Raw genomic sequence first — 23,968 nt, 5'->3', positions numbered from 1 at the left:
ACAAGCTATTTAAAAAGTTATAAGCAAAGTATTATGAACTTTTAGCTAGTGTTTTATTAAAGCAGCAACCAGGAAATGCAATCAATATCACTCTCCACTATACTAAGTACCATACAAACAAAGACAACAACTTATCTCTAAACAGCTCATAACCCTTTCTGAATGGCTGTGAAAGTGCTTGGAGTTATATGCATGGCAGAAGCTTGTGCCAGCATAACTCTGTGCACAGCACACAGCACCGGTACAGAACAGGAATTGAAACTTCTGGCTTCATGGAGAAACCAGGCTCCCCGCAGTCATCCAGTGCCCCCCTCTCAGAACTGGTGGGGCTATGGTATATATACTAAGCTACTGTACAGAGCATAGAAAGCCTACACTGATCATGGCAAAACTATTTAAACGATCATTAAATGAAACTTTAACAACGCTGGTGGAGGATAACAATAGAGCTGTGCTCAGAGCTTACTGCTCACTGTAGTCTGAAGAGTTTTTGATAAAATAATCTCTTACATAGTCTCAAGACTTCACAGCAAACAATGGTATGAGACTGTCATATACGCAATCTTTATCACTAAAAGACAGGAATCCATGAGCAGACAATCCTCATAAAAAGCTAAGCATCCTGCTGAAGCCAGAGCTATTACCTTCTACTTGGTTTCTTTAGGAAAGCCCGCCAAGACTTGAGCCAGCCATTTCTGTGTGTTCCTTAAATCTTTGAAGGATCTTCATGAGACATGCAAAGTATCTCCTAATGCTCCCAGGCCCTTTTTAACCAGGATTTTCTGTTCAGAGCCCTATAATTGCACATGACTTCATAACTAGCCCACCAGCCAAAGACAGAAATGCATGTAAACAGACCTGACCTAACTAAACATATTTTTTCTTCTTCTAGATTACTGGCCAGGTAATACTGTCTTATACAGTGTAATTCACATGACTACCATCCTATATTTTTCCTTAATTCACTTTTATATGACAAATATAATCATCATGAAAAATGAAATTACTCGCTAAGCTTGGATGCCAGTTCTTGGAGAGCTGCTTCTTGGTCTTGACATATCCTTTTCAGTTGCCTGTTCTTCTCCTGAAGTTTAAGAAACTCCTTAAAAGAAAAAAAAATATTCACAAAAAGGAACAATATTGTATATGCCTACTGCCTAGAAAAATATTCCTAACCAAAGCTGATCTTACTGAGAAAGTAAGATTAATTGTTCCATCACACTATCTTCTATTAAGATTCCCAAATCTAAATCTAACAGCAGCAAACCAAGATTAATTTCTCTTGGACCTTAAAAGACAAAGCATTTTTGCTTCTTCAGTCTTCTCCAGGAAGGGAGTAAAAATGATTGATTGCACAGAAAACAACATTACATAGCCATGTATACCAAGTTAGAGAGAACCTGAAGCACTTTCTGGCCCACCGTAAGAAGACAGAGTCTTCAATACAGCTGAAAATGGAAAATAAGGATTTCATTTTTCCTTATTCAAGGGACTGAGTTCTGACCTGAAGACTAGACACAGAGTAAAAAGAAGAACAATTCTTTCCCAAATATATTTTCTTCATCTATTTGTCAGAATAGATTAATCTAATCTTTCTTACCAACTTGTAGAAAGTCTTAAAAATACCATGTCTAAGTCCACAAATTACCTTTGCAGTCAATTTCTAAATTACTATTCAAGTTTTAGTTTTACTGCAGAATTTACTTTTTTAAGGTTAATTATTTCTTGGGTGTCTATTCTGAGCTGAGATATAGTTTCTTTTTCCTTTTGAAGATCATCTTCTAAGGTTTGCCGCCACTCTTTTTCTATTTTCAAATCTGTTTCCAGCTGAAGCCTAGAATTGCAAAACAAAAAACAATCATTGTGCACAACAGTATTTTTTTTTAATTAAAAATGAGTTTATTTCTGGGTGCAATATACTACTAGCATAATAAGCAACCGATCAGTTGGTATTTTTTAAAAAGAAATAATGCAGCAATATCATAACACTTTAGACATGAGTGTAATAGGGAAAACACAACACTGCCATTTAGAAAGTGCTTTGAAAAAAAGTACATTTTAAAAGATCAGGACTTCTACACATTTTGAAGAGCTGACCTTTACAATATGACCAAGAGTAGATAAACCACAAAATCCTAAAGAATCTTTTCAAACATGCATAACAGAAAGCCCCCACCTTTGAATTTACATAGCGTGTTTCCAAAATAAATACAAACAAACCACCTTGCCACTGGTGATGCAGAGAATGATTACATTCATCTCTTGTGCTCACAAAAGTTATTTAGTATTCTATCTTTAGGTGTTAATCTTCTGTTTTAGACTAAGGCTTATGAAAATTTGAATAGAATTGGTAGGGAGGATTGGTTTTAGTGAGCTTCCTATATAGCTGAGGTTCAATATAAAGAGGGATCTAAATTCTATTAATTATAGCTATTTGAGTCCAGTTAAAGGAACTAAGGCTATTCTGATGGAAGATCCACTCCAGCTGCAATTTCACTTGGAAGAGTCAGTCTTTAGAACATCACAGAGAAAACAAGGATGGGAGCACACTGTTCAAGCTTCTAGATCTAAATCCTGCCAATGCAATAAAGGAGGAAAAATCCTGACAGTAAACATGCGAGGGTTTTGGTGGAGAACCACACTTAGTTTTCCTGTTTTAAAAGCAAAATCATTTTTAAAGGAAAGACTTACATTTTGGGACACTACCTCAGCATCTGGTTGGAAAAGATCAGAAGTGAACATGACCTTGAGGTTTCAGAATTGCAGAATTCTAAAGTTGGGGTCTGAACTGTTCTTTTGCCAAAATCTGTAAAGATGACTGTGGTAGTAAAGTAAACATTTGTCATGGCAGTTAAACAAATTTATTAACATTCAGAGTTATGAGAGAGGCAGGGTGGGCTAATCATCAGACTGGAAGCCACTAATTTTTACGCTCCAATCCTTGCAGTGCCACAGATTTGCACCATCTTAAATATTTTACTTGTTGTCTTTCCAGAAAAGGAAAACACCTACCCCTACAGGGAGCTTTTTACTTTAGATATTTATTTAAATCAGAACATCTATGTTAACTGCTTTTATTCCTGATAGCTTCCTCACAACAGGTAGCTGGATGGACACTCTCTGGGTTAAATCCTGCTTGAGGATTTAACATGAGAAAGGGCAGAGGTTGGCTTTTATTTCACATTTTTATATTTATGATTCTAGTGGATTTTTTTATTATTATTTCCTGCATAGTGGTTAGTTAAACCACTTCTGAGGTTTTACCTTATTCATAAGCCTGATCAGTTATACTAGTCTTATGATTTCTGTAAGTTTATATTGTTACATATTTCTGGGTTTGGATAAAAGTGTGGATTACTATTATCGTATTACATACTTTTCCCCTCTTGGGATAATTTCCTAATAGTTAAGCTGGTACTTCCCACCAAAAAAATATTGCTGTTGTTCTTTCGTTTCTAGCTATACACCATTTTGTAAGTGCGCACAGGTAGCACAACTTTCTTGGAATGGCGTATTTTCTTCCACATTGCCAGTATCTAGTATCAACATCTCTACTATTTACATTTTGTTCAAAATCATTTACCAACAACCAGCTTGTACCGGCTGGTCCTGTAACAAGACATACTGCACTGCAGAATGTTTACTGCTGTATATTTTTCAAAAGGGGAAAGATATACTTACAGCTGTTTCTCCTTCTGGGAGAATTCTTTCTGCAGTCTTTCAGATTTATTCACATATTCCTCTTTAAGTTTCTCATCCTCATTCTCAGCTTCCATTTGAGCCTTCTCTGCTTGCTGCAATCTGGTGTAATTCAAATCAACTTTGGGTAAAACTGAGGCTAGAACTAGGGTGTAGAGGGTGAAGACAACAAATAAAAGAAAAATGGGGAAATAGAAACATTTCTAAATGAAAACAAAGTTTGGGGGAAACTCACAAACTCAAACGAGAAATCCATACAATGCCTAGAGAAGTAGCTCCTGTTTTCATACAGTAAGAGAGTAATCATTGTAAATCTTGATACTTTTTTTATTTTATGCTCATGAATAACAGATGCCAAAGCATGAGGATACATATTTTAGAATTGAAGCATATACCTTAATGCTTTTTATTTTTAGCATATGTTCATGTGTTATTTTGGGAAGGTTTTTCTGTTTTGTTTTAAATAAAGCCTGTAGAAGTACTTGGTTTGTACTAACCACCCATTAAGACAGGGCAGAGTGTGTGTTGTGCAAAAACAGCCCCAAACAATTCAGGTGTAAGGCTGAACACAGAGCACTGCAATCAAACAGCAAAAACATACCTATCCTAATACAACAAGACACAGCCTGAAGGGTGCCACTACATTTAGAGAACTACGTCAACTACGTTACGCTATTAAATAAATTTAAATAATCTGTATTAAAAATAATGCATTCTTACACTGGTTAAAATAGCTCCATACTATAGACAAAATAAATAAAACATTAATCAAGCAGGGTTTTTTTTAATTTAATCTTTTCTTTTAGAACTCTAAGGGTTGTTTTTCTGCTTCAGCTAGCACTCTCCTGCCCTTGAAATCCATTAATTCATTGTGGTTTCTCTCTGCTTGACCATCCCTTCAGTCCAAAAAAAGACAGACGTAATGTGACGAAGGTAAGGGTACTAAAATGGAACTTGCGTTACCACAGCTACACCTGTCTTGATGAAAAGAGCCTGTAAAATACTACTGAATGTCCCCAGCTGAAGAGTCTTGTTTAAAAAAACGCTGCAAGTGGCCACCCAGGTAAGTGGTGGGAGAAACCCGAGACACCCGCTCTCAGTGCTTGAGTTCTCGCTTCCCAGCAGCTGGCTGAATGGAGAGAAACTCACAACTGCCAACGTCAGCTAAAGAAAAGGAAACTGAGTCGGCAGTCTGTCTACGTTTGTGCTTCTACTGATGAAGTTGCACCAGTGCGAGTTTCCAAAAACTGCCAGTAAACAAGTGATAAAAGACTGGAATTAAACTACATTATAAAGCTTGTACTATCCCATTCAACTGTATCAGTTGTTTTAACAATATTCCCAGTCGTATTTGTAATTGTAGTGCAAAGAGGGCCAAAACAGGTGTACAGGGAAGAGAATATTGGGAAAAAGCAGAGTCAATTCACAGGGCAAAAGAGGCTGAAGGAAGCTACACAAGACAGGAAACCCAAAGCAAGTTAAAGCCCTCTCTAAACTACAAAAGAAACTACACTGCAGTTTCCACAACCAACACAGACAGGGATCTTCCTCTTGCTACCTGAGAAACATGCTAGCCAACCCAGGCTACAGCATCAGCCTCTAGACTAGCACCAAGGCAAACTGCACAGCTGTGATTCAGACAAATACAGAGTTGTGCTAAGTTCACAGCAGGTTTTCCTGCTGAGATGATACTGAGGCAGATACTTGTTTGCATAGATTGACTATGAGGTGGTTAACACTCCCGTTTCTGCCGTGGTCTACTCTGTTGTTTTGTTGGGTGTTTCTGTTTTGGGTCTTTCTTTGGGGATAGGGGATTCCCCCCTCCCCCCCCCCCCCAAACCATCCTGTGTTAAAGGCTCGCTCTGATTGCAAACCAAGGAATAAAATAACATATAACCACGGAGCAGAAGCCCTTCCTGTACTGCTGGGTCTCGCCTCCACCTTTGCAAACCCTTCTGCTGAAACACTAAGGATTCTCCCTGATCAGCTTCCCCTCCGCACTTTCAGGGAAACAGCGGGAAGCACATCAAGGGCGACGACATTCTCTTACCTGCATGCTTCTGCTGCATGCAGACTAAATGTCCAAGTAAAGTACATCCATTCCAGCAGTGCATGCAAGCAGCAACTCAAAGCAGTAATAAGATTGTAAAGCCTGCCTAATGAGGGGTGGAAGGAGGGAAAACAGGTTGGGCAAAGCCACAGGTTATGACTACAATGCAGACATATCCACAGAGAGGTAAGACACTTAGCTGACAAACAGGTTAGACAAGCTCAGGATCTGCACCCTAAATGCAAATCCTGGCTACTACTACAACTGCCCCGATGCTGCTGTTCTAAGTAGGAATTACAGCTACAAAATTTACCAAGTGCATAACCCTTCCTGCCTGGAGTCCTACCCAAGTCTGGGCTCCAAACACTACATACCTCTGTGAAAATATTTTGCTTCACATCAGCAAAACAGAATTGTGCTTTAGCTGTTTTATCCCAAAACCCTGTAATCCTTCCACTGTACATACAGAACTTTTATTTTTAACCTTCTCCCCCCCTCCCTTTTTTTTAATATATCGTTCTGGCACAACGCTTAAACAGAAAACCCACACTGTTTATGAAAACAGTGCTAGGTACAACCAAAAAAACCAACCCCCTTTATCCCAAGATAAAGACAACCTAAATATGAAAGAAATAAGCAGGGGAGAAGAGAAATATTGGTCAGAAGGGTTACTTTTTAAATCTACTAGTACAATAAAGAAAAGGAAAAATCACTAGATTAGAAACAATGGTCGTCATAATGTGAAGTCAAAGTAAAGACAGCTAACCTTTTAAAGTAAACTTTGACAATTTAAAAGTGATTAACTATTATTAGAAAAGTAGCGTCTGTTTGCTTAATAAAAATGCAATTACTTTCTTTTCTTTTCTTTTTTTTTTAAGAGGGGTAAAGTGAGATGGGAGATGATGTTCCTTCAGAAAACAACAGAACCCAGCTATGGTCAGTTACAGTGCAAGATTTCTAATACCACTTTATATTTAAAACTGTAATTTTAAAATTCTTAAGTTTTATTTTATCAGTAATTTTTTAAACACAACAGGTCTGGAGGAGCTTTCAGAATGATATATCTTTGACAAGTTTATACTGGTGCTGAGCTTCATTGCTGGCACATTTGATGAATGACATTGCAATAGTCCTAGTTTGAGTTAACAGATCTTTGTCACTTCATGAATGCAGTGGACAAAAATCAGAGACGGATGAAGGCAGTAAAATAGTAAAAACAAAAATTGGGATAAAGGATAAAGGATAAAAAGAAAAAAAGAGGGAAAAAGGATGTCAATAAAAGAATATTCATGTCACTAAATCTTTTAATACATAACCATGTTTTTCATAATCAATTTTAAAAGAAAAAACGACATGTCAAACACCAACATGACAGGGCTTATGGATATGTTACATTTTACAATTTAAAAGATCGATGTTGCATATAGACCACTAAATTATACATATGAATGGCATTTTAATTATGCAAAATATGTACTCTAATTATAATGTAAATCCACACACTGGAATTTTAGTGTTTCACTTCTCAAACTTTCAGTGTAAAAACTCATTACAGCATTGAAGATAACGGTACTTTTAAAGCAACTGACAATTTTAGTAACTTCAGCAAATATAGCAGTGATCCATGAAGGCATTAAATATTTATATTAAGCGCATGCTTAAGTATATTCAAGATTAATGCTTTGGTTTCTTTTGCATTTCATTCAGATAGGGAAAAAAAAGAGATGATAACGAATCAGAATTTTGAAACAGCTTAAAAAACAGCTGTTGATATCAGCACAAAAACCCAGGATCAGAGGAAAGATGGTGGAGGAAGAAAAATGAAAGTTTAAGTTTGTGATTAAAATAAATCTGTTTATTACAAGAAACAAAAAACAAACAATAAACCACTGGTGGCTGTTTCAGAAACTTCCCTTTTCAATTTCCAACTTGAAATTTACATTTCAGTGGCAACTGTATAGGAATGCAGTAAGGGAAAGGGATGGAGAAATGAATGAAGAAAAACAAAGATGAACCTGTACCTTTGTTCTAGTTGTTTCATAGTTGCATTAATTTGATTGGTCTTATCCTCTAATCGACTAATTATTTCATTCTTTTCTTTCATAGCATCTTCAGTAACCTGTATTATAAAAAAGGTTAACACTGAAGTGGGTTCGTATTACACTGTCAGCTCATGGAGGTTTTTCTTCAATGTCTGAAGGAAAAAACATTAAAATGGCTTCAAGTTTTGATTTGTTTTAAACATTCCAGTTTAAAAAATGTAACTGACAAAAAGCACCTAAACAAAATGTCATGCCTAAAGCTTATTTGTAGTTTTATGCTTTGTAAATGTACACACTATTTAACAAGAACACATTTTTCATTTTGGTTTCCTTTCTTAGCTATTCATTTTGCAACTCAACTTAAATTCATCGATTATCTTTTTAAGTAGCCCATTATACCCTTACTAAAAAGACCTAAGATGCCCAGTCCTGGAAATTTACTCATTTGATTGTCCAGGAATAGGGTTTGAATGTCATTAAGTGAAACCAGGTTACCTATGGTCCCCAGAAGTACAGCTTTAAAAGAAAAACAAAAAACTACAGATCATAACATACCTAAGAATCGTCTCTTCTTACTTTTCTTTCCAGTTGTCTTTCTATTTCTCTTCTCCTAGTCCAGTTTCCTCACACACCAGTTAGAGGTAGAAAGCAGCATCCTGTCTACAATCTCACTTCTCTCTCTGCAGCAGCCCTTTGACTTTTTCCCTTCACTTTGCTACAAACTTGACTATTTTCTGGTGCTGCTTTTGAAAGCTTGCTCCATTAATCGAAATTATCTTCTACATAAATAATTCACCACTAAACTTCCCTGGCATTTCATCATTTGCTAACTGTATTTTGGGCCTCTGTGATCCATACTCTCCCAAAGATTTTTTAGCCTTACATTGATACAAAACTTAACCTGTTAACAGATTTAAAAAAGGTCTATTTTCCAAATGCCTTTCCTTACTTTGAACGCTCAGATCTCCTCTTTAACACCCCACTACTTGCCTGTACCTTTTATAGTTCTCTTGCTGTTTTTTGTACAACACAGGCATGAATGTCATTAGATAAAGCATTACTCTCCCTATTCCATAGGGGATGCTAATAGGCCATACTGTTTTGCTCATGCTCTTTTCTTCTATAATCCCAATAACATTAAGTGACTGCCTTAAAAACTGCTTTGTGTGAAGTCCTGTTTGCATCAGGAATATTCTGAAATGGCAAGCTGACCTATGAAGCAGAAAGAAACTAAAAATTAAGGAAACAGCAGTGTTTAATTAAACAAAAGGGTAAGGCATCTCTCATTCTTCCATCAAAGTCATTTCATCAGTTTAATAAGAGACTGTTCCTTTACCTGCAGCTTTTGGTACATTTCCATGTTAATTGCTTTAACTTCATCAAGCTGCTGTCGAAGGCCTATGAGAGTATCCTGTTTCTCATGGATGTCCTTCTCCAGCAACTTCATGGCAAGTTCTATCTCATGTTTCATACTAACTTGAACCATTAGCTCGTTCTCCATGTCCTGTAAAACACAGAAACACAATGCAATGCAGAATCTTTAAACAATTACACAACATTTTATCTACTGTTTTGAAAAAGGCAAAAGCTAAACTCCAACAGGGTTGCCGCACCATCTATTTCACCACCACAGAAACTCTATTGCCCCCCGCAATTATGCAAAAAAAAATCCATTATAGAAACACTATGCCCCTGTACTTAGTGACTATTGCTTTTTTCTTTTTTTAACCTTGGGAGAAAATACCTCACATCATGCAACACCACCAGAATAATTTCTTATAAAGAGTTGGCTAATAATTAATTACAAAAATAGAACTAAAGTACTTCTATTTTTGCAAGAAATATTTAACACAAGAACAAAACCACGCATACAGTACTGTTAACAACCTACCTCTAACGTTCTCAAATAAACTGTGTTTTCTATGTTTTTAACAACATTGTTACAGAAATATTAATGTATCGGTTGCTGTGTTTGAAAAGCCTTTTTATAAGATGCAGTTAAAGAAGCAACACTCTGGATTAAGGGCAGGAGGACTGGTGCAAAAGCGAAACTAGAAATATTTATATACTGACTCTTCTCAAACATAATCTTCTAGAAATGCAGGGTACTCCTAGAAAAGAGTACTCACTTGTCGAAGCTGTGATTCTTCTCGAAGTTGTCTGCGTGCTTCATTGTACATTTCATCTAAACCCTGTCTGGAGTGTTTGTATGTCTGAAGTTCCGCTTCAACATCCACTTTAGTTACCTATGAAGATATGAAGAATTTATCTTTTTCATTGCAAGTTTAGAAATGCATGTGATAAATTTAACAGTAGTGCAAAAAACCCACTTAAAACATACAGTCTCCAAGTACAACGCAAACAGGGAAGGAGCTTCTGTTTCTGCTATGTGCCCATCAGTTTTACAATGACAATTCATAGAGTAAATGTAGCAAAATAAACAACTGTTCTGCAATATAGTCCTCCTCAGTTCAATACACAGCAATCTTCTATAACCCAAGCAATCCAAACATCTGCTTAACCTGTGCTTTTACCAATTATCCTGTAAAATATACAGGAAGTTATATATGGAGCTACAAGTTAGAGCTTAAAAAAAGAGAAAAAAAAAGCAAGCTGTTAAGCAATTGTACAATTACTCCTAATGACATATTGTTCAGATAATGAGACAGCTCAGAACACACAGCTTGCCAACTAAAACACACACAGTTTTGACAAAATTTCTAGATAATATTGTCTTAAATGTCCTTAGACATAGCTGACAGCTTAAAGCAAAAAGCACAACAGGGAAGAAAAAAAGAAAGAAAACATGGAAAAATGCTATAAAATTTGCATGTGGTAATAGAGTAATCTAAGGCTTACATAATTTCTATATATTTACACCACTATAAACTTTCCAGATCTAATATGTCCTTTCCCCAACATAAGTTGCTTTAGCTTTGGCCCAGCTACTACTTGCTTAAAGTTGCCATGTAAGAACATTCAAATGACAATTCAAATGAATCACAATACTTTAAATATAGTAAAACTAGCATACCTCTAGATGATGCTGTGTTTTCATTAAAATAAGTGTATTTTCACTCCTTAATTGATGGTTTTCTTCCTGAAGTTTAATTATATTGTTTTTGGCTATTGCTAACTAAAAAAAAAAAAAAAAAAAAAGTAAGTATGACCACTTTTCTGCAGAAAAAATAAAAATGTTCTAATGCATGCAAGACCAAGATATTCTCTGTCCTCTTCTCTCAGTCTACTAAACAAAGGTTTTATTCTCCTTTTTAAAGAAAACATAAAGCTCCCATTTTTAGGAATGGCAATTTCTTCTTATACAACAGTATGTATATGCAAGATGCTTCGTTATTTTGTCTGATAAATAAGTTTATGCTTTCTTCTCATTGCTTCCTTATGGATTAAAGACTCTCAATCCCCTTTGCTCTTCTTAAAGGGTGGGGATTTTTTCATTCAAATATATCTAGTTCTGTTCTTTTTGGACATCTTAATGTATCATACGCAGCAATTTAGATAAGCAAAGTCCTCACAGATTAAAAAAAAAGTACAAAAGAGAAAACCTTACAGCTGCTCCCCTGTAATATACACCTTATTCTCAGGATTATAAGGCAGCTGATCAAAATAGGCAGACAGTTGGAGATGAAGACTTGTAAAAGAACCATAAAACTCTGAGAATTAATATTAAAAAAAAAAAATTTTCCTCTATCTGGATACATTAATACTATCTCATCAACAGAGCTGAATTAAGACATTTCAGTTTTCCACTTCATTAGGTATTGCTCAAATAGCTTGGGTTAAAAAAAAAGTCTCTCCCTCTCTCATAAAGCTAAGTATAATGCAATCTAGTCAAGCATCAAATATATGTGAAAATCTAAGATATAAATACAGAAGCAGAGTTAGACAAATCTTAAAAACTGCATACAGTAAATGAACAAGAAAATATCCCTTGGTTAAGACTGAGAACCAACAGAAATTGCTTGTTGAACTGCCTTCACTCTCTACATAGTAGCTGGTGTCATCCATTATGGACTAGTCAACTGCACAAAATATGACTGACAGCTGGTATTAAGAAAGCCACCTTTTCTGTTTGAGTTGCCAGTGAGAAATTGTGATGTTCTGAAGAATGCACTTAGTAATGCTGCGTGTTACCAAGGGAAGCTGACTTCAACTCCCTGCAACTACTGCACCTTTTCTTCAAGCCAAATTAAAAGGTATCTGAAAATATGCAGTATTTGTATAGATTAGAATAATTAAAATATTTTATAAAAACAGTGTTTGAGAGTAAATAATACGTATTATACATTTCTAATAAATAATACCTCTTCGATTAGCTTAGTGTTTGATTTCTCTAATGAATCAACTCTTGCATGTAGACTGTTAACTGTGCTACTGAAAGAAAGAAAGAAAGAAACCATTATTCAAAATTATATTAAAACTTACTCAACAAAGCTCAAAAGCTTTAATGACAAGTAAAATGATCAATGGTAAGCGGTAACAGGTTTGTGCACACTGCTTGAGGTTTTGCTAGCGTAAGAAAATTAGTCTCTTTGTTGAATATTTATATGCTTCTTCCCAACTCCCAGTGTCATCCTTGTCCCTTAGCTCATTGTTGGGTGTGACCTTACATTTCTCCCTCTATCCTCACATCCTATACTGTATCCAAATTCTGAAGTTCTCTCAAAAGAGTTTGCAGCCTTCTCAGTTTTTTTTCCCCCATATAATGAAAACCCTTCTCCAGATTCTCAGCAGTGTTCCATACATGACTGCTCCATCATCCCTTCCTCTAAAATCCACCTTCTTTTATAAAATTATTTGCTCCTCCACATTTTTTTAATTTATCCTCAGGCTCCCTCTTTTTTGCTGCTTCTGGCTTTTACTTGTAAGAGTATTTGGAATCTTATTCCCTTCTATTTGTATGCTTTTCTATCTTATTAAACAACATCCTTTGACCAAGCTTCCTCCATTAGCTGACTGCCCATTTCTGCTGTAAGCACATTCTTCTAGGCTGACCTTTATGCACAGAAAAAAACGCCTGTTCTGTAACACCCTTTCCTTTTTCCCCTATTTCTACTGTGGTGCCCTCAGGAAGTTACCAGTTCATTAAGAATAGCTAGGTAGAAGAGATTAATGCAGTTTATGATGTGTGGAGAGGAGCAGCTGACCTGAAATAAAAGAGGAAAACTGTTCAGCTGCTGGTTTGCAATAGTTTCATGCATAAACCAGTGTACAAGAACATACTGAATAAACACAGGATCACTGAGATAATGGATAGCTATCATTACATTACACAACCACCACTGTTCTTGCTTGTGGCAATTCTTTTCTCCTCCTTAACTTACTTCCATTTGGCTCATATTTGATGTACTACTGTATACTTGATACTGTGTCCTGCTGGAGGTTTCTGTTCAGTGACTGGCAAAATTCCAAATCAGAGTGCCTGTAGCATCACAGCAGCCATATAGTAACTAATAATCAAGATTATCAACATTAAAAAATGAAAAAAATATTATTTTGTTTCAAAAGGGAACCAAGATGATCAGCTATACTACAGATCCTATAGAAGCAGTTCTTGGGTTTTTTTTTTTTAACCTCTTTGCATTATTTCCTTTCATACAATATTCTTCAGATACAATCACTATTCCTGTATTTGTACAGTAACAAACATGCTCATGGACTAGGTTTATTCCACCCACCAAAGTGAGCAGGAAGTGGAAAGAAAAAGGCACCGACTTTCTTCATTTACGACAGGATATTAGCAGCTAATGCTGCTTTCCTGAAAATTATGTCTCTGTGAGAACCACAACCTACAACACGTAAATAGTTTCCAGCAACCGGTGAATCCACTCAGTTGTGGTCCTAATCATTAAAGCTACAAACTAAAATATTATGAAAGACAAAGAAACAAAAACATGTGAATTCATCCAGAGCATTCAATAATACTTGCTCAAAACTCTTGAGTGGAATGCAGTTAAAATCATATTTCTGACAATGTATCCACACCTAGCTTGTTCCTGTGAAGTTCTGAATCTAAAGTACCTTTGACAATTTTGGTCTGGTATTTTTCAGTCTCTAAAGGTTCCAACTATCAAAAACAAAAGAATGAAAATTAAGACTTCCTCCCCTCAGTCTCTCCAGAAAAGAGTGCATCTTTTCCAACAGTGCTGCATCCTCAAAGAATCTTCACCTGTTTCCCTGAAGTTCTTGCTCACAAAGCCGTGGTATAAAAGGAAGCAGAGGTGTTTTACCCGAAAACCTGGACTGACATGCATACTGCAAAGTAATACTTACTTTAATTGTCTGTTTAGTTCCTCAACATAATTCTTTTGGTCCAAAATTGCAGCAATCTGGACATTTCTAAAGCAAGAACATTATAAAATGAACTTTAACAAAATGACATTGTCAATTATGTACTGAAAACAGATATATCTATCACACGCAATGTCCATGTTAAATGTGTTTAAAAGAAAAGGAAGCAACTTCATCTCACTACCTCACTGCTCAAGTCAGCAACTTCTACCACAAGACAGTAGTGAGAGATAAAATAACCAATGCTGTGACTACAAGCAATTATTACACGTAAAGCGTTAAGAATATATACAGTCTCAAAACAAAAAGCACATTCATTTACCTTACCATAACTTTGGTTCTTTGAAATACTGACTAAAACCCAAGCCGAGGGCTTAAATGTTAGCAGATTCTTTGGCTTTTTCCTTCCCCCCCCCCGCTTTTTATTTTGACAGGTTCTTGGCATCTTTAGCAAGATGGCTTTACGCAGCCATCCCGAAATTCTCCAGTACTGGCCATCAGGTAAAGAAAGTAGGTGATGTTGCTTTGGCTTGCTGCAGAGTACAAGTATTCTGCCAGCTAACTAGTAATACAAAACAATGTACTGCACAATCTTGCTCAAGACTGTTAGATCTGGAAACTTCATCTCTTGGGAACCTGACTTGCCTCTACAAAGAAGAAGACACCCTCCAAGAAATCATTCATTAATAAGCAAAATCTGAGGTATTTGGGGAGAACATACCTTTCTTTACCCCCAATGTCGTCATCACTCTTTAAATACATAGAGAAATCAATCACCCCAACCTAGGGGAAAGCAAATGTATACAGTTTCATATCATACAAGTAACTGCTGTTGCTATTCATGGTTTTGTATCTACGTAATTACTAAAGTCTCAGTTACACCAACTTTTCTCAGATTGATCCATTTTCAGCAGATTTAACTGAAGCATAAAAAACTGAACAGTAACATTTTCAAGATTCTTTTAAAAAAGATATACTCTCACATATTAATTAAAAATTTTACCTTAGAAACAAAATGAACAACATGCAATGAACTGAACTCCTTCCAGTACTAAGAAAAGATGACATACATTTGACTGAGCTTAGTCAACAACTTAACAGGAAAGCTTTAATGTAATCATACGGGCTATAAATAACATTACCATGAGTTCTGCTTCCACCTCTATCCATAAACCTCTACAAACGCACTTAACCCGGCCTGCTTTCCTGAAACTGCTCCTTTTGGTCTCTAACAGTCTCTTCATAGATGTGTTTCAGTTTCTCTAATCTACCTGTTTCCTTCTGGAGCTCGCTTGGCTTGTATGACACTCTCTTGTTTCATTCCTATCCTATCTTATTCTTTTTACCTGTTCCTTCCAAACCTTTTCTAAAAAGTCTCTCCTCCAAAAGCTTTTATATATCATCCTCCATGTGTGCATACACACATTTTCTCCATCAAACAGATTTTTTTCTAACACACTAAATCTACACTCCTGGATGTGATTTCCACCATACTTCAGAAGTCTCTCTTTTTGCTCACTACAGCTTGTTTCCTCTGACTCCTCTGAGGAACATGCCTTACACTACTTTTCACAAACAAAATTACTGTAAAAACTCAGCTGGACAGCCACCAATACCTTCAGAAAACAAGTTTTACCTTTGAACAAAGTTCAAAGTCAAAACAGTTTGCAAAGGAAGGAGAATTTTACTGAAATAAGTCTTATTTTGTATACTGAAAGCAGACACCCTCTTATAGCTCTTTATTACACTACATAAAGCAAGTTTTTGTAAAAAGTCTCTAGCAGAAGTCCTAGTCAGTCACAACTCGAGTAACAAAAACTACTGCACATAAAAATCCTATGAACCATGTGTACATTATTTAACCTGTATCGACTTACTTGTGAATCTAGGTCTTCTCCCTTTACACACAGGTTAGCATCTATCACATTTAACCCAACTAACAGACCAACAATAACTGCTCCTTCTTCCTCCATCATGAGTGCATGATACTCGTAAAATTCACTGTTAAATAAGAAGAATTGCATCAAATAGTTACATTGTGGACTTTATTACATTTACATGTAATAAATTAATAGTAAGTAACATCTAAATCTGAATTGCTTCTCTTATTTTAGCCTTACTCCAATGTTCTTAAAGATTAACTGGCTCTGCCCATACCTTGACTTCACCATGAATATTTAAAACTAGAAAGCAAATGGTCTGTCTCAGAGGCTATTAAGAACAAAGACACTAGCTTTGCCTCAAGAAAGCTGAGCCGCAAGCTGCTGGAGTGCTGGGCAATTTGGGGGATAAGACTCATCTTGTCCCCCCCTCTTATTCCCCCACAAAAAACACTCTTCCCTATACATTTACTATTAGCCAGTCTTGGATAGCATACTCAATTAGATGGATGTTTGGCCAAACCGAATCAGACCATTCTTATGCTGTTAAGAAATGCTAGAACATGCTGAAAAAGAATGACAGAATTTTTTACTTCACGTGCAAAAGAAGTTCTGGACTTTAACGAATACATGCTTGAAATTAAAGAAATCAGATAAGGGATTAAATATGTATAGGTGATAGGACTGAAATGAAGATGACAAGTCCTTTTTCCCTTTATGCTCCAATTACCCCACCACAAATAAGAAGTTATACAGAGCACAACAGAATGCAAAGCTGAGTAAGCCAGAGCAATGCCAGTTTTGGAATAGTGAAAGGAGAGGAAATTTCAAGGCACTAGGCCTCCATGCAAGGGTTGCTTGGTAGTAAACTATGCATATGGTAGGGGTGAATTCTTCGCCTCTCCAGAGGTTTCTAGTCCACCATTCTGCATGGCCAAGGAATGAAGAGGGAGCATTTCTCCATCACCCTCACCTATGAAAGAATAGTCAAGCACGTTGCAGAAGGGCTCTCTACCATGATGAGGTTTCCCTCAGAACATCATCTCTTCACCTGTCAGCTGTCCCTCAGTCTTGATGACCCAGCAGTGTTTGGTCCCTCTGCCCTGAGCACTGGAAAAAATCAGCCCACAGGCCAAAAACTGGGTCTTGCTACACTATGGATACATTAAAAAGTAGCAAATAGAATATAATAATGCTTGTTCAGGAGACCACTCCTCTAAAATAAAACTCTAAACAAAATCTACTTAATTGTTTACCTGAGAAGATCTCTCTGAATGATTAAGCAGCGAAGATAGTCAGCCATTTTCTTTTGCATTAGTGCTAACCGTAACCAGGCACGGGCACGGCCCAGGGGTGTCCTGAGAAGGGAGGATGGAGAAGACAAACAGTCCAAGACCAACAATATATTTATTTACTGTCTTAATTATCTTTATCGGCCTATTAACTGCACAACTGAGATTTCTGAAAAGTTATTTTAAACTATTAGTTGAGTAGCTACAGTCAGTGAAGACGTAATTCTAGGCTTCAATTCAAAACTTTCAGAAAAGGTCAGAAATTTTTTCACCAACTCAGCTTAGCTTGGAGCAGACCCTGGAAAGAACTGGTGGAGACAAAGCACACGAGCCTGCCAGTAAAACTAACCGCTTTGCCTGGACAGTGAGAACATTTAGCTTTCTACACACTGTTGTATGTAAACATACTTTGTTTTCACACAACACGCCATTAGCAGCATGGAGAGAATTCTAAACAGTGGTGCTTTTATCCTGCAAACACACTCTTCTTAACCTGACAGTGCCATAAAGGTGATCTTCAGCATCTAGCTGAAGTAAAGTCTCTACAACAAATCCGACTCCCTTCTGCGACTCTGTTATAGTCTTCAGAGGAACTATGAGAAAAGTAACCAAATGTCTGTCACTTGGGAAGCTTGTCTTCCCAATCCAGTTCTCTGGGTCTACACATACTGAATTCTAGCTTTAACTCATCTCTCTTTACAAATTCGGTGATATCTTAGAAAGACATTTCAAGAAGGATAAGAATGTACCGAACTGGCTAACATTAATATCCAACAAATTAAACTTAGACATTTACAGCCTTCTCTTCTAGGGCCTGCACACTCAAAATGTAGTAAGCACCTAAATGCAAAAGAAATGTATGTTGTATCAAGGCAGGAAGTGTGATACTTGGCAAATGGTATTATTTCATCCAGCCTGACACAAGAGTAGATAATAATTTACATACCTTTGCACTTCAGACAAGGTCTAAAGCAGTAAATAAATAACCTTTTATACTGTCAGATAACCAACCGATCACAACATAACCAAACCCTTCCAGATTTCAATGTACAGCCAATTATAATGCTAAACACAAAAGCAGAGTGCTGAGGGATGGCAGGAGATTGTATTATATGGCAGAAATTTACATTTGAGAAGGATCCTACATTGTAGAATCCTACCACAAGCATTTGAAGAGCTGCCCAATTCTTTCTCCTTCACTATTACACCTTTCGTTTTTACACAGCCTTAGCTGACTGGACTCACATGTTTACCGCAGTTCGAGACTGTGAACTGCTCATTACGTAACCCATCCCTTTCTACAGTGTCCAACGTTCGGAAAACTCTTCTCCCATGGATATAAGAAAACAAAAACAAGCATCTTACTATTTTTAGCTGTTTCCTACAAAACACATCACCTATGCTTTCCCTCAATATTATATGTTAGCTTTTCAGAGGCTTCGTTACTGTGAAATGAAATTTGTAGACATCTGTAAATTCTCAAATCAGGCCCTATGTTTTCTTGCTGTATTTTACCATTACAACTTACTTGAGGCCAGGTAAATCTCTGACACTTGCTGCTATTTCCTCAGCTTCTGGATATAACTTCTCCACAAGTTCCAGAGGACCCCAGATAGTTTTATTGTAACTTAGAAAGGATTTTCTTACTAGTAAAAGAAAATACAATATCTGAGTTAATTTAAGTTACTGGAGTAACGTCCTTCAAAATAAGCGGTCAGTTCACCAGTGTCAGAAGTTACCTTAAGAATTACTTTGCTGTGACCATAAAATTGCTGCTGCTGGAGCACAACTAATACAAAAAGTGTGACTAACTAAAAACCTGAGTAACATACATGCAGTTCTGGTAATCCCTGGATTATTTACAAATGACGACATTGATTATAAAAGGTGACAATTTACATATTTACTTTTTAAAGCAATATAAGGCACTATAATTTTATCTCATACACGAAAGAATGAAGGAAAAATATTAAATGAAAGAAAAATGTTAAGTCTGGTATGAGAAACATGCAGCTAAAACAGTTACCACACCTTTAAGGCCATGCTTCAGGCAGTGTTCCATGACAACGAAGAACTGCTGCAAAGGAGGGTAGTCAGAATCCAGAGTACGGCCAAAGCTCAAAGCTGATTCAATGAGTCCTTTGATACTCAATTTAGCCATGTTTAGTAAATTTGCTCTTTCTACAGCTGTAGGGTCTTTGACAGCTAGGACAAGAAAGAAAAATAGTTATGGTTCAAGTTTTAGAAGACACACAACATAATAAAATGATTCATGGCCACCTTGTTCCAGTGAAAACTATCTTATCTTAATGTAGCGAAACTCAAAGGAATAATTTAGTAAGTGCTATACAGAACCATGTTACAGAACAACATACACTCCAGAACAAACACTCTTAACGGTTCTTACATTGTTTTAATAGGTGAGTGAACAAACAAGGCTCAAAATGTTAATTCTCTATTACTTTATTGTCTCAGTTCATATTGGTAGTGGTCAATAACTGAGAATTAACTTAAAATGGGCATTGATGCTGTGCTCAAAAGCTCAGCTGCATAACAGGAATCAGTGCTATTACCATGATGTCAAAGCTGCATTCATACTCGTGACATCATACTTCTCTTGTACGTAATCAGTTTCTATGGTGACCCTAATTTCACAGTGACATAAACATGTACCTTCCTTTTTATGTTGTAAATAGTCTCCATGAGTAAGAACTGGAGTAGGTCCAGGAAAACAGTACATGTGCACATTTGTTTTTTTGAAGAACTGAGATTTAAGTTCCTCATATAATTACAAAATATTTTCTACGCAGGAAAGTTTAAGAATACCAAAAGGCGCTGCTTTGAAAGTTCCACTTAAAAACATTTTTAGTAAGCCTACAAAATGTAACATTACAAAAACCTAGATTTGGGGACTAAGTCTGACCAGTAGAATTCCAGATTTTTAAAAACTTTCTAATCTGACAAGATGGACAAGGTTCCTCTTCTTAGAGCTCCAACTACTGAATCCAGAGTGTTCAAGAGATTCTTAGTTTATTTTATTTTTAATAAAGCTTTTTATTTCAGGTCACCCTCTATTTTGCCAAGATGGAACTGAAACAAAGCAACCTTCTATTTATTCGCCATGAACAAAGTAACTTAGGAAGGAGCAAAGAAAGTTAAGATTTACTGGTTTCCGCTATCTGTGATTAAAACTAACAGATGGAAGTGCAATAAGTAAGTGAAGAACACAGATCATCTTTTTTTAATACACTGAGCCACATATGTCAAAACACATACACATATTTGTGTTTGAGGAAAACTGTTAGCTTCTTCCTCCACAAATCAAAGTATTGGTATATGACTTAATCTCAGACATCGGAAAGCACAAAGAACTCGGAATGCTGGTGTACAAACCAAAGAAAAAAACAGAATCGCTGTAACAGATGGACTCATCCCTCAATATATTCCCCAAACAGCAACAACATGATTTGTCTGATTTCTTGCATATCAAAGCTTTATGTATTTAGGTATCAGATACTGACAACCTAGTTTTTTTTTCCACTTTTCTAACTGCCTGTTAAATATCAATACTACACTACATTACCTAATCTATCTCATTTTTCTAGAAAACAATTACTATGACGATGTACCCAAGATAGCCTTAAAAACTACTTTCATGTTCTCACAATTTACCAGTACTCCAACAGAAAACATTAAAAATTGTCAGAGAAGACAATTAGAGGCAGTACTTTGGCAAGTATTTCCCCAGTTAGCTGTCACAGTTCCCCAGTTTCTTTCTTGACCACCTGTCCACTCAAACATGGGGGACTGAATCAACCCTAAAAAATGCAGTATCAGTAGCCCCTTTCTAGAACAGGGGAGGCCTCGCAACAAGAGTATTTCTATTAGTAAAGTTCACATTGGCTTCCCTTTTTATTGGATTTGGTACCGACAGTACTAAACTCAAAACATTGTCACAGGATTCAGGTTTCAGGTGGGATCGCTCTCCCTCAGCATACAGCCAGGCTATTTTCCCCAAAGGCATCTTACAAATTCCTTTTATTTCAAGCAACCTAACTTTGACTTTTGGGGTTGACCCTCCCCGCAGACACAGTTCCACGGCTACTGTCCTTCTAATTGTCAGCTCTCTTGCCTGGTCTTTCTGAGTCAGAACTGCATTTTACGTCCATCACAAAGCGCGATCTAGCTGCACACAGCTGCTTTTCCTTTGCCTGCTTCTTAAAAAAAAAAAAAATAAATAAAAAATCAAGATTTAGGATTTTACATAGCGTGTTTTCTAGAGCTGCTGCTCCAGGACCTGACGGGGTAGACTCAGGGCACAAAATGGACCGAGAACAGTTTTTTTCACCCAAAACAGTAGCGGCTGAAGAGACTATTTGTAGGCAACAGCGATTTCGCTAGCCTCGCCAGCCACGCTAGCAAGGCTTGACCCAAGAGAGATTTTTCTCCCAGTCTGCATGAGCAGCCAGAGGCTCATTATAAATAAATAAGGGTAAAAACGCGCAGTCACGAAGCCTACGGACCGCAGCACCGTCCCTTCACGCCAGCCTGCCAGCGAGCAGGCAACGCCGCGCCGCCGCTCCCCGAGCCCCGGCGCCGCCTCTGCCGGCCGCTGAGGCGGACAGAACCCGCCGCCCGCCCCAACGGCCGCGCCGGCCCCCCGCGGACATCGTCTCCGCCACGCCGCCGTTACTCGCGGCGGGGCTCTGCCTACGTGAGGGCCGGGGCTCGGGCGGCCCCCCGCAGCGGGGGGCTCGGCGCCGCTGCCGCAGCGCCCCTGCTCCGCCGGCCCCTTCCCCCGCGGCTCCGGGTACCGCGCCCCGCGGAGCCGAGCCGCCCCGCAGCCGGGCACCCCAAAGCCCCCCGGCCCAGCGCAGCCCCGGGCGCCACTTACCCATGGCTGGAGAGGAGGAGGAGGAGGGGAAGGAGGAGGAGGAGGGAGGAGCCGCCCCGGCCGCCCCCTGCGGGCCCCGCTGCTCCTCCCGGCTGCCGCGGCGTGGGCCCGGCCTCCCCCCGCGCCCAACGGCGCCCCCGGCGGCGGGAGGACCCGTCCCGCCCCCAGGCAGGGGCGGGGGGAGGCCACAGCGGCAGGGCCGTCACGTTTTTAGTTTTGGGGGCACAGCGTGGTGGGGTTTTGTTTTGTTTTTTTTTTCCCCTCTTCCTCCTCCCTTCAGTGCCGCACAAGCCCTAGGCTGCGGCTCAGGGCCTTCACCCCCACTGCACAGCCGGGATGAGATTTCCCTCAGAAAGGGAACCCTCCCAGACACCTCCACCCCCTCCTCCTCCCCTTCTACTGAAAAGGCTGCCCAGAAGTAAAAAAAAAAAAAAAGAAAAGAAAAACCACACCTAGCTACAAGGCCCTTCCCCTAATCATGCATGTTGCAAAAAATATACATTTATTTTCACAATGATATTGCCACCCCTGTTTAATGAGTGTTAGGACAGTGTTCATGTCCAGCAGCTTAGACACAATCTGGGAGTCTCATGAATCCTGAGTGTGAAGCTCTGCTGTTTCTTTCAAATATTAATTCTCCAAAGCTCAATAACACATTTCAGAAACACCTCTCATATCTTAAAACAAACATGCCTGATTCTAGTTCTTACAATTCAAACACCTTAAAAAAAGTGTATGGAAGAGGTAGTCTTTTCAAAGGTAAAAAGCTCAGACATCTCAAAATTACTAAAACAAAGATAGAAATTTGACTCTCAACAGAAAAAACTCTGCAGCCCCACAGGTCTTCACAGTTTAAGATCAAACATTTTTGTGATGGAAAAGCTCAGCCAGAGAGATGGAATCTCATCTCACACTTACTGCATGAGACACTTGCACTAAAAGAAAAAAAAAAAAAAACACTCCAAAGTGTAGTTACTCAAATCATAATCTTACCTCTATCCTTTTTGAGATCAATTAAAGGGCAAGCTGTAGAACAAAAGCAGATGCTTCACCTCCCCTTTCCCCGTCCTATTTCAGAGACTACATTGAAAAAAGGAAAAATCTTTAAGAACACAGTGTCTTCTTACAGCCTTTCCAATACAGTATGATTCCTACCTCTCTTAAAAGAAAAGGAACAGATAAGCTTAAATATTGAACAGTCCTAATTCAGGCTCTGATCCTATTAGCCTGGCATACAAATTCCTATGGTATTTTTAGGAATCCCAGCAACATGTTCATCACTAAGATAGTGCTCAACCCATATTTGTTAAGTCTCCAGCAGTATCAATGACTTTCTGCATTACAAAGACATGGTTTAAAGACAGTGAATAAGTGATTCATTTTACTCTCACAATGTATTATTTTGACATTCATTGGAATGCAGGAGTTTTTATAAGTCCCATCTCCATTTCATTGGAGAATACCAGATCAAAACACTAACCTATAGATCTCTCCACTCAGTCCAATTTTTACCACACAACAAGAAGGAAGGATGTATTTTAAAAGTATATAAGGAACCACTGGGTTGTCCTTGTGCCCAATTCTCATGCAATTTTGTGGCAGGATGGCAGTTGGGGTTTTTTTTTTTTTTTTTTTTTTTAATATAACACACAGATCACTGCCTGGATAAGCTAAAATTTAAGACTTTTGTACATTTTTGATTCCAAACATAGAACACTATTCTACACAAGGATATATTATTCCAAAACTACTGTAGCGCTGAAACTGCACTACTGTAATAGAGCTATACTTTAGGAGGAACT

General features: G+C 37.9%; 1 protein-coding gene across 5 annotated transcripts in view; it reads right to left on the bottom strand.

Moving 5' to 3' along the window:
- Window positions 1–22,327, bottom strand: part of RUFY2 (RUN and FYVE domain containing 2) — a 29,990-nt gene extending 7,663 nt beyond the window's left edge. For 2 of the 5 annotated variants that reach the window (XM_026106416.2, XM_064513667.1), the window contains exons 1-16: window positions 22,167–22,294; window positions 21,405–21,489; window positions 19,304–19,477; window positions 18,801–18,918; window positions 17,237–17,338; window positions 15,978–16,101; window positions 14,822–14,883; window positions 14,083–14,148; window positions 12,114–12,183; window positions 10,826–10,927; window positions 9,921–10,037; window positions 9,128–9,295; window positions 7,771–7,868; window positions 3,682–3,801; window positions 1,705–1,834; window positions 1,008–1,102 (exon numbers count right to left, since the gene is read on the bottom strand). In XM_026106416.2, the coding sequence (XP_025962201.2) occupies window positions 1,008–1,102; window positions 1,705–1,834; window positions 3,682–3,801; window positions 7,771–7,868; window positions 9,128–9,295; window positions 9,921–10,037; window positions 10,826–10,927; window positions 12,114–12,183; window positions 14,083–14,148; window positions 14,822–14,883; window positions 15,978–16,101; window positions 17,237–17,338; window positions 18,801–18,918; window positions 19,304–19,477; window positions 21,405–21,441 (1,583 nt within the window). In that variant the 5' untranslated portion in view covers window positions 21,442–21,489; window positions 22,167–22,294. Of the gene's footprint in view, window positions 1–1,007; window positions 1,103–1,704; window positions 1,835–3,681; window positions 3,802–7,770; window positions 7,869–9,127; window positions 9,296–9,920; window positions 10,038–10,825; window positions 10,928–12,113; window positions 12,184–14,082; window positions 14,149–14,821; window positions 14,884–15,977; window positions 16,102–17,236; window positions 17,339–18,800; window positions 18,919–19,303; window positions 19,478–21,404; window positions 21,490–22,166 lie in introns of all 5 variants that reach the window. The other 3 variants (XM_064513666.1, XM_026106414.2, XM_026106418.2) reach the window with 3 other exon arrangements.
- Between the last annotated feature and the right edge of the window lie 1,641 nt (window positions 22,328–23,968).

Source organism: Dromaius novaehollandiae, chromosome 6 (genome assembly GCF_036370855.1).
Source record: "Dromaius novaehollandiae isolate bDroNov1 chromosome 6, bDroNov1.hap1, whole genome shotgun sequence".
NCBI lineage: Eukaryota > Metazoa > Chordata > Aves > Casuariiformes > Dromaiidae > Dromaius > Dromaius novaehollandiae.
Note: the sequence above shows the minus strand (reverse complement) of the source record. Positions and strands in the feature narration are given on the sequence as shown.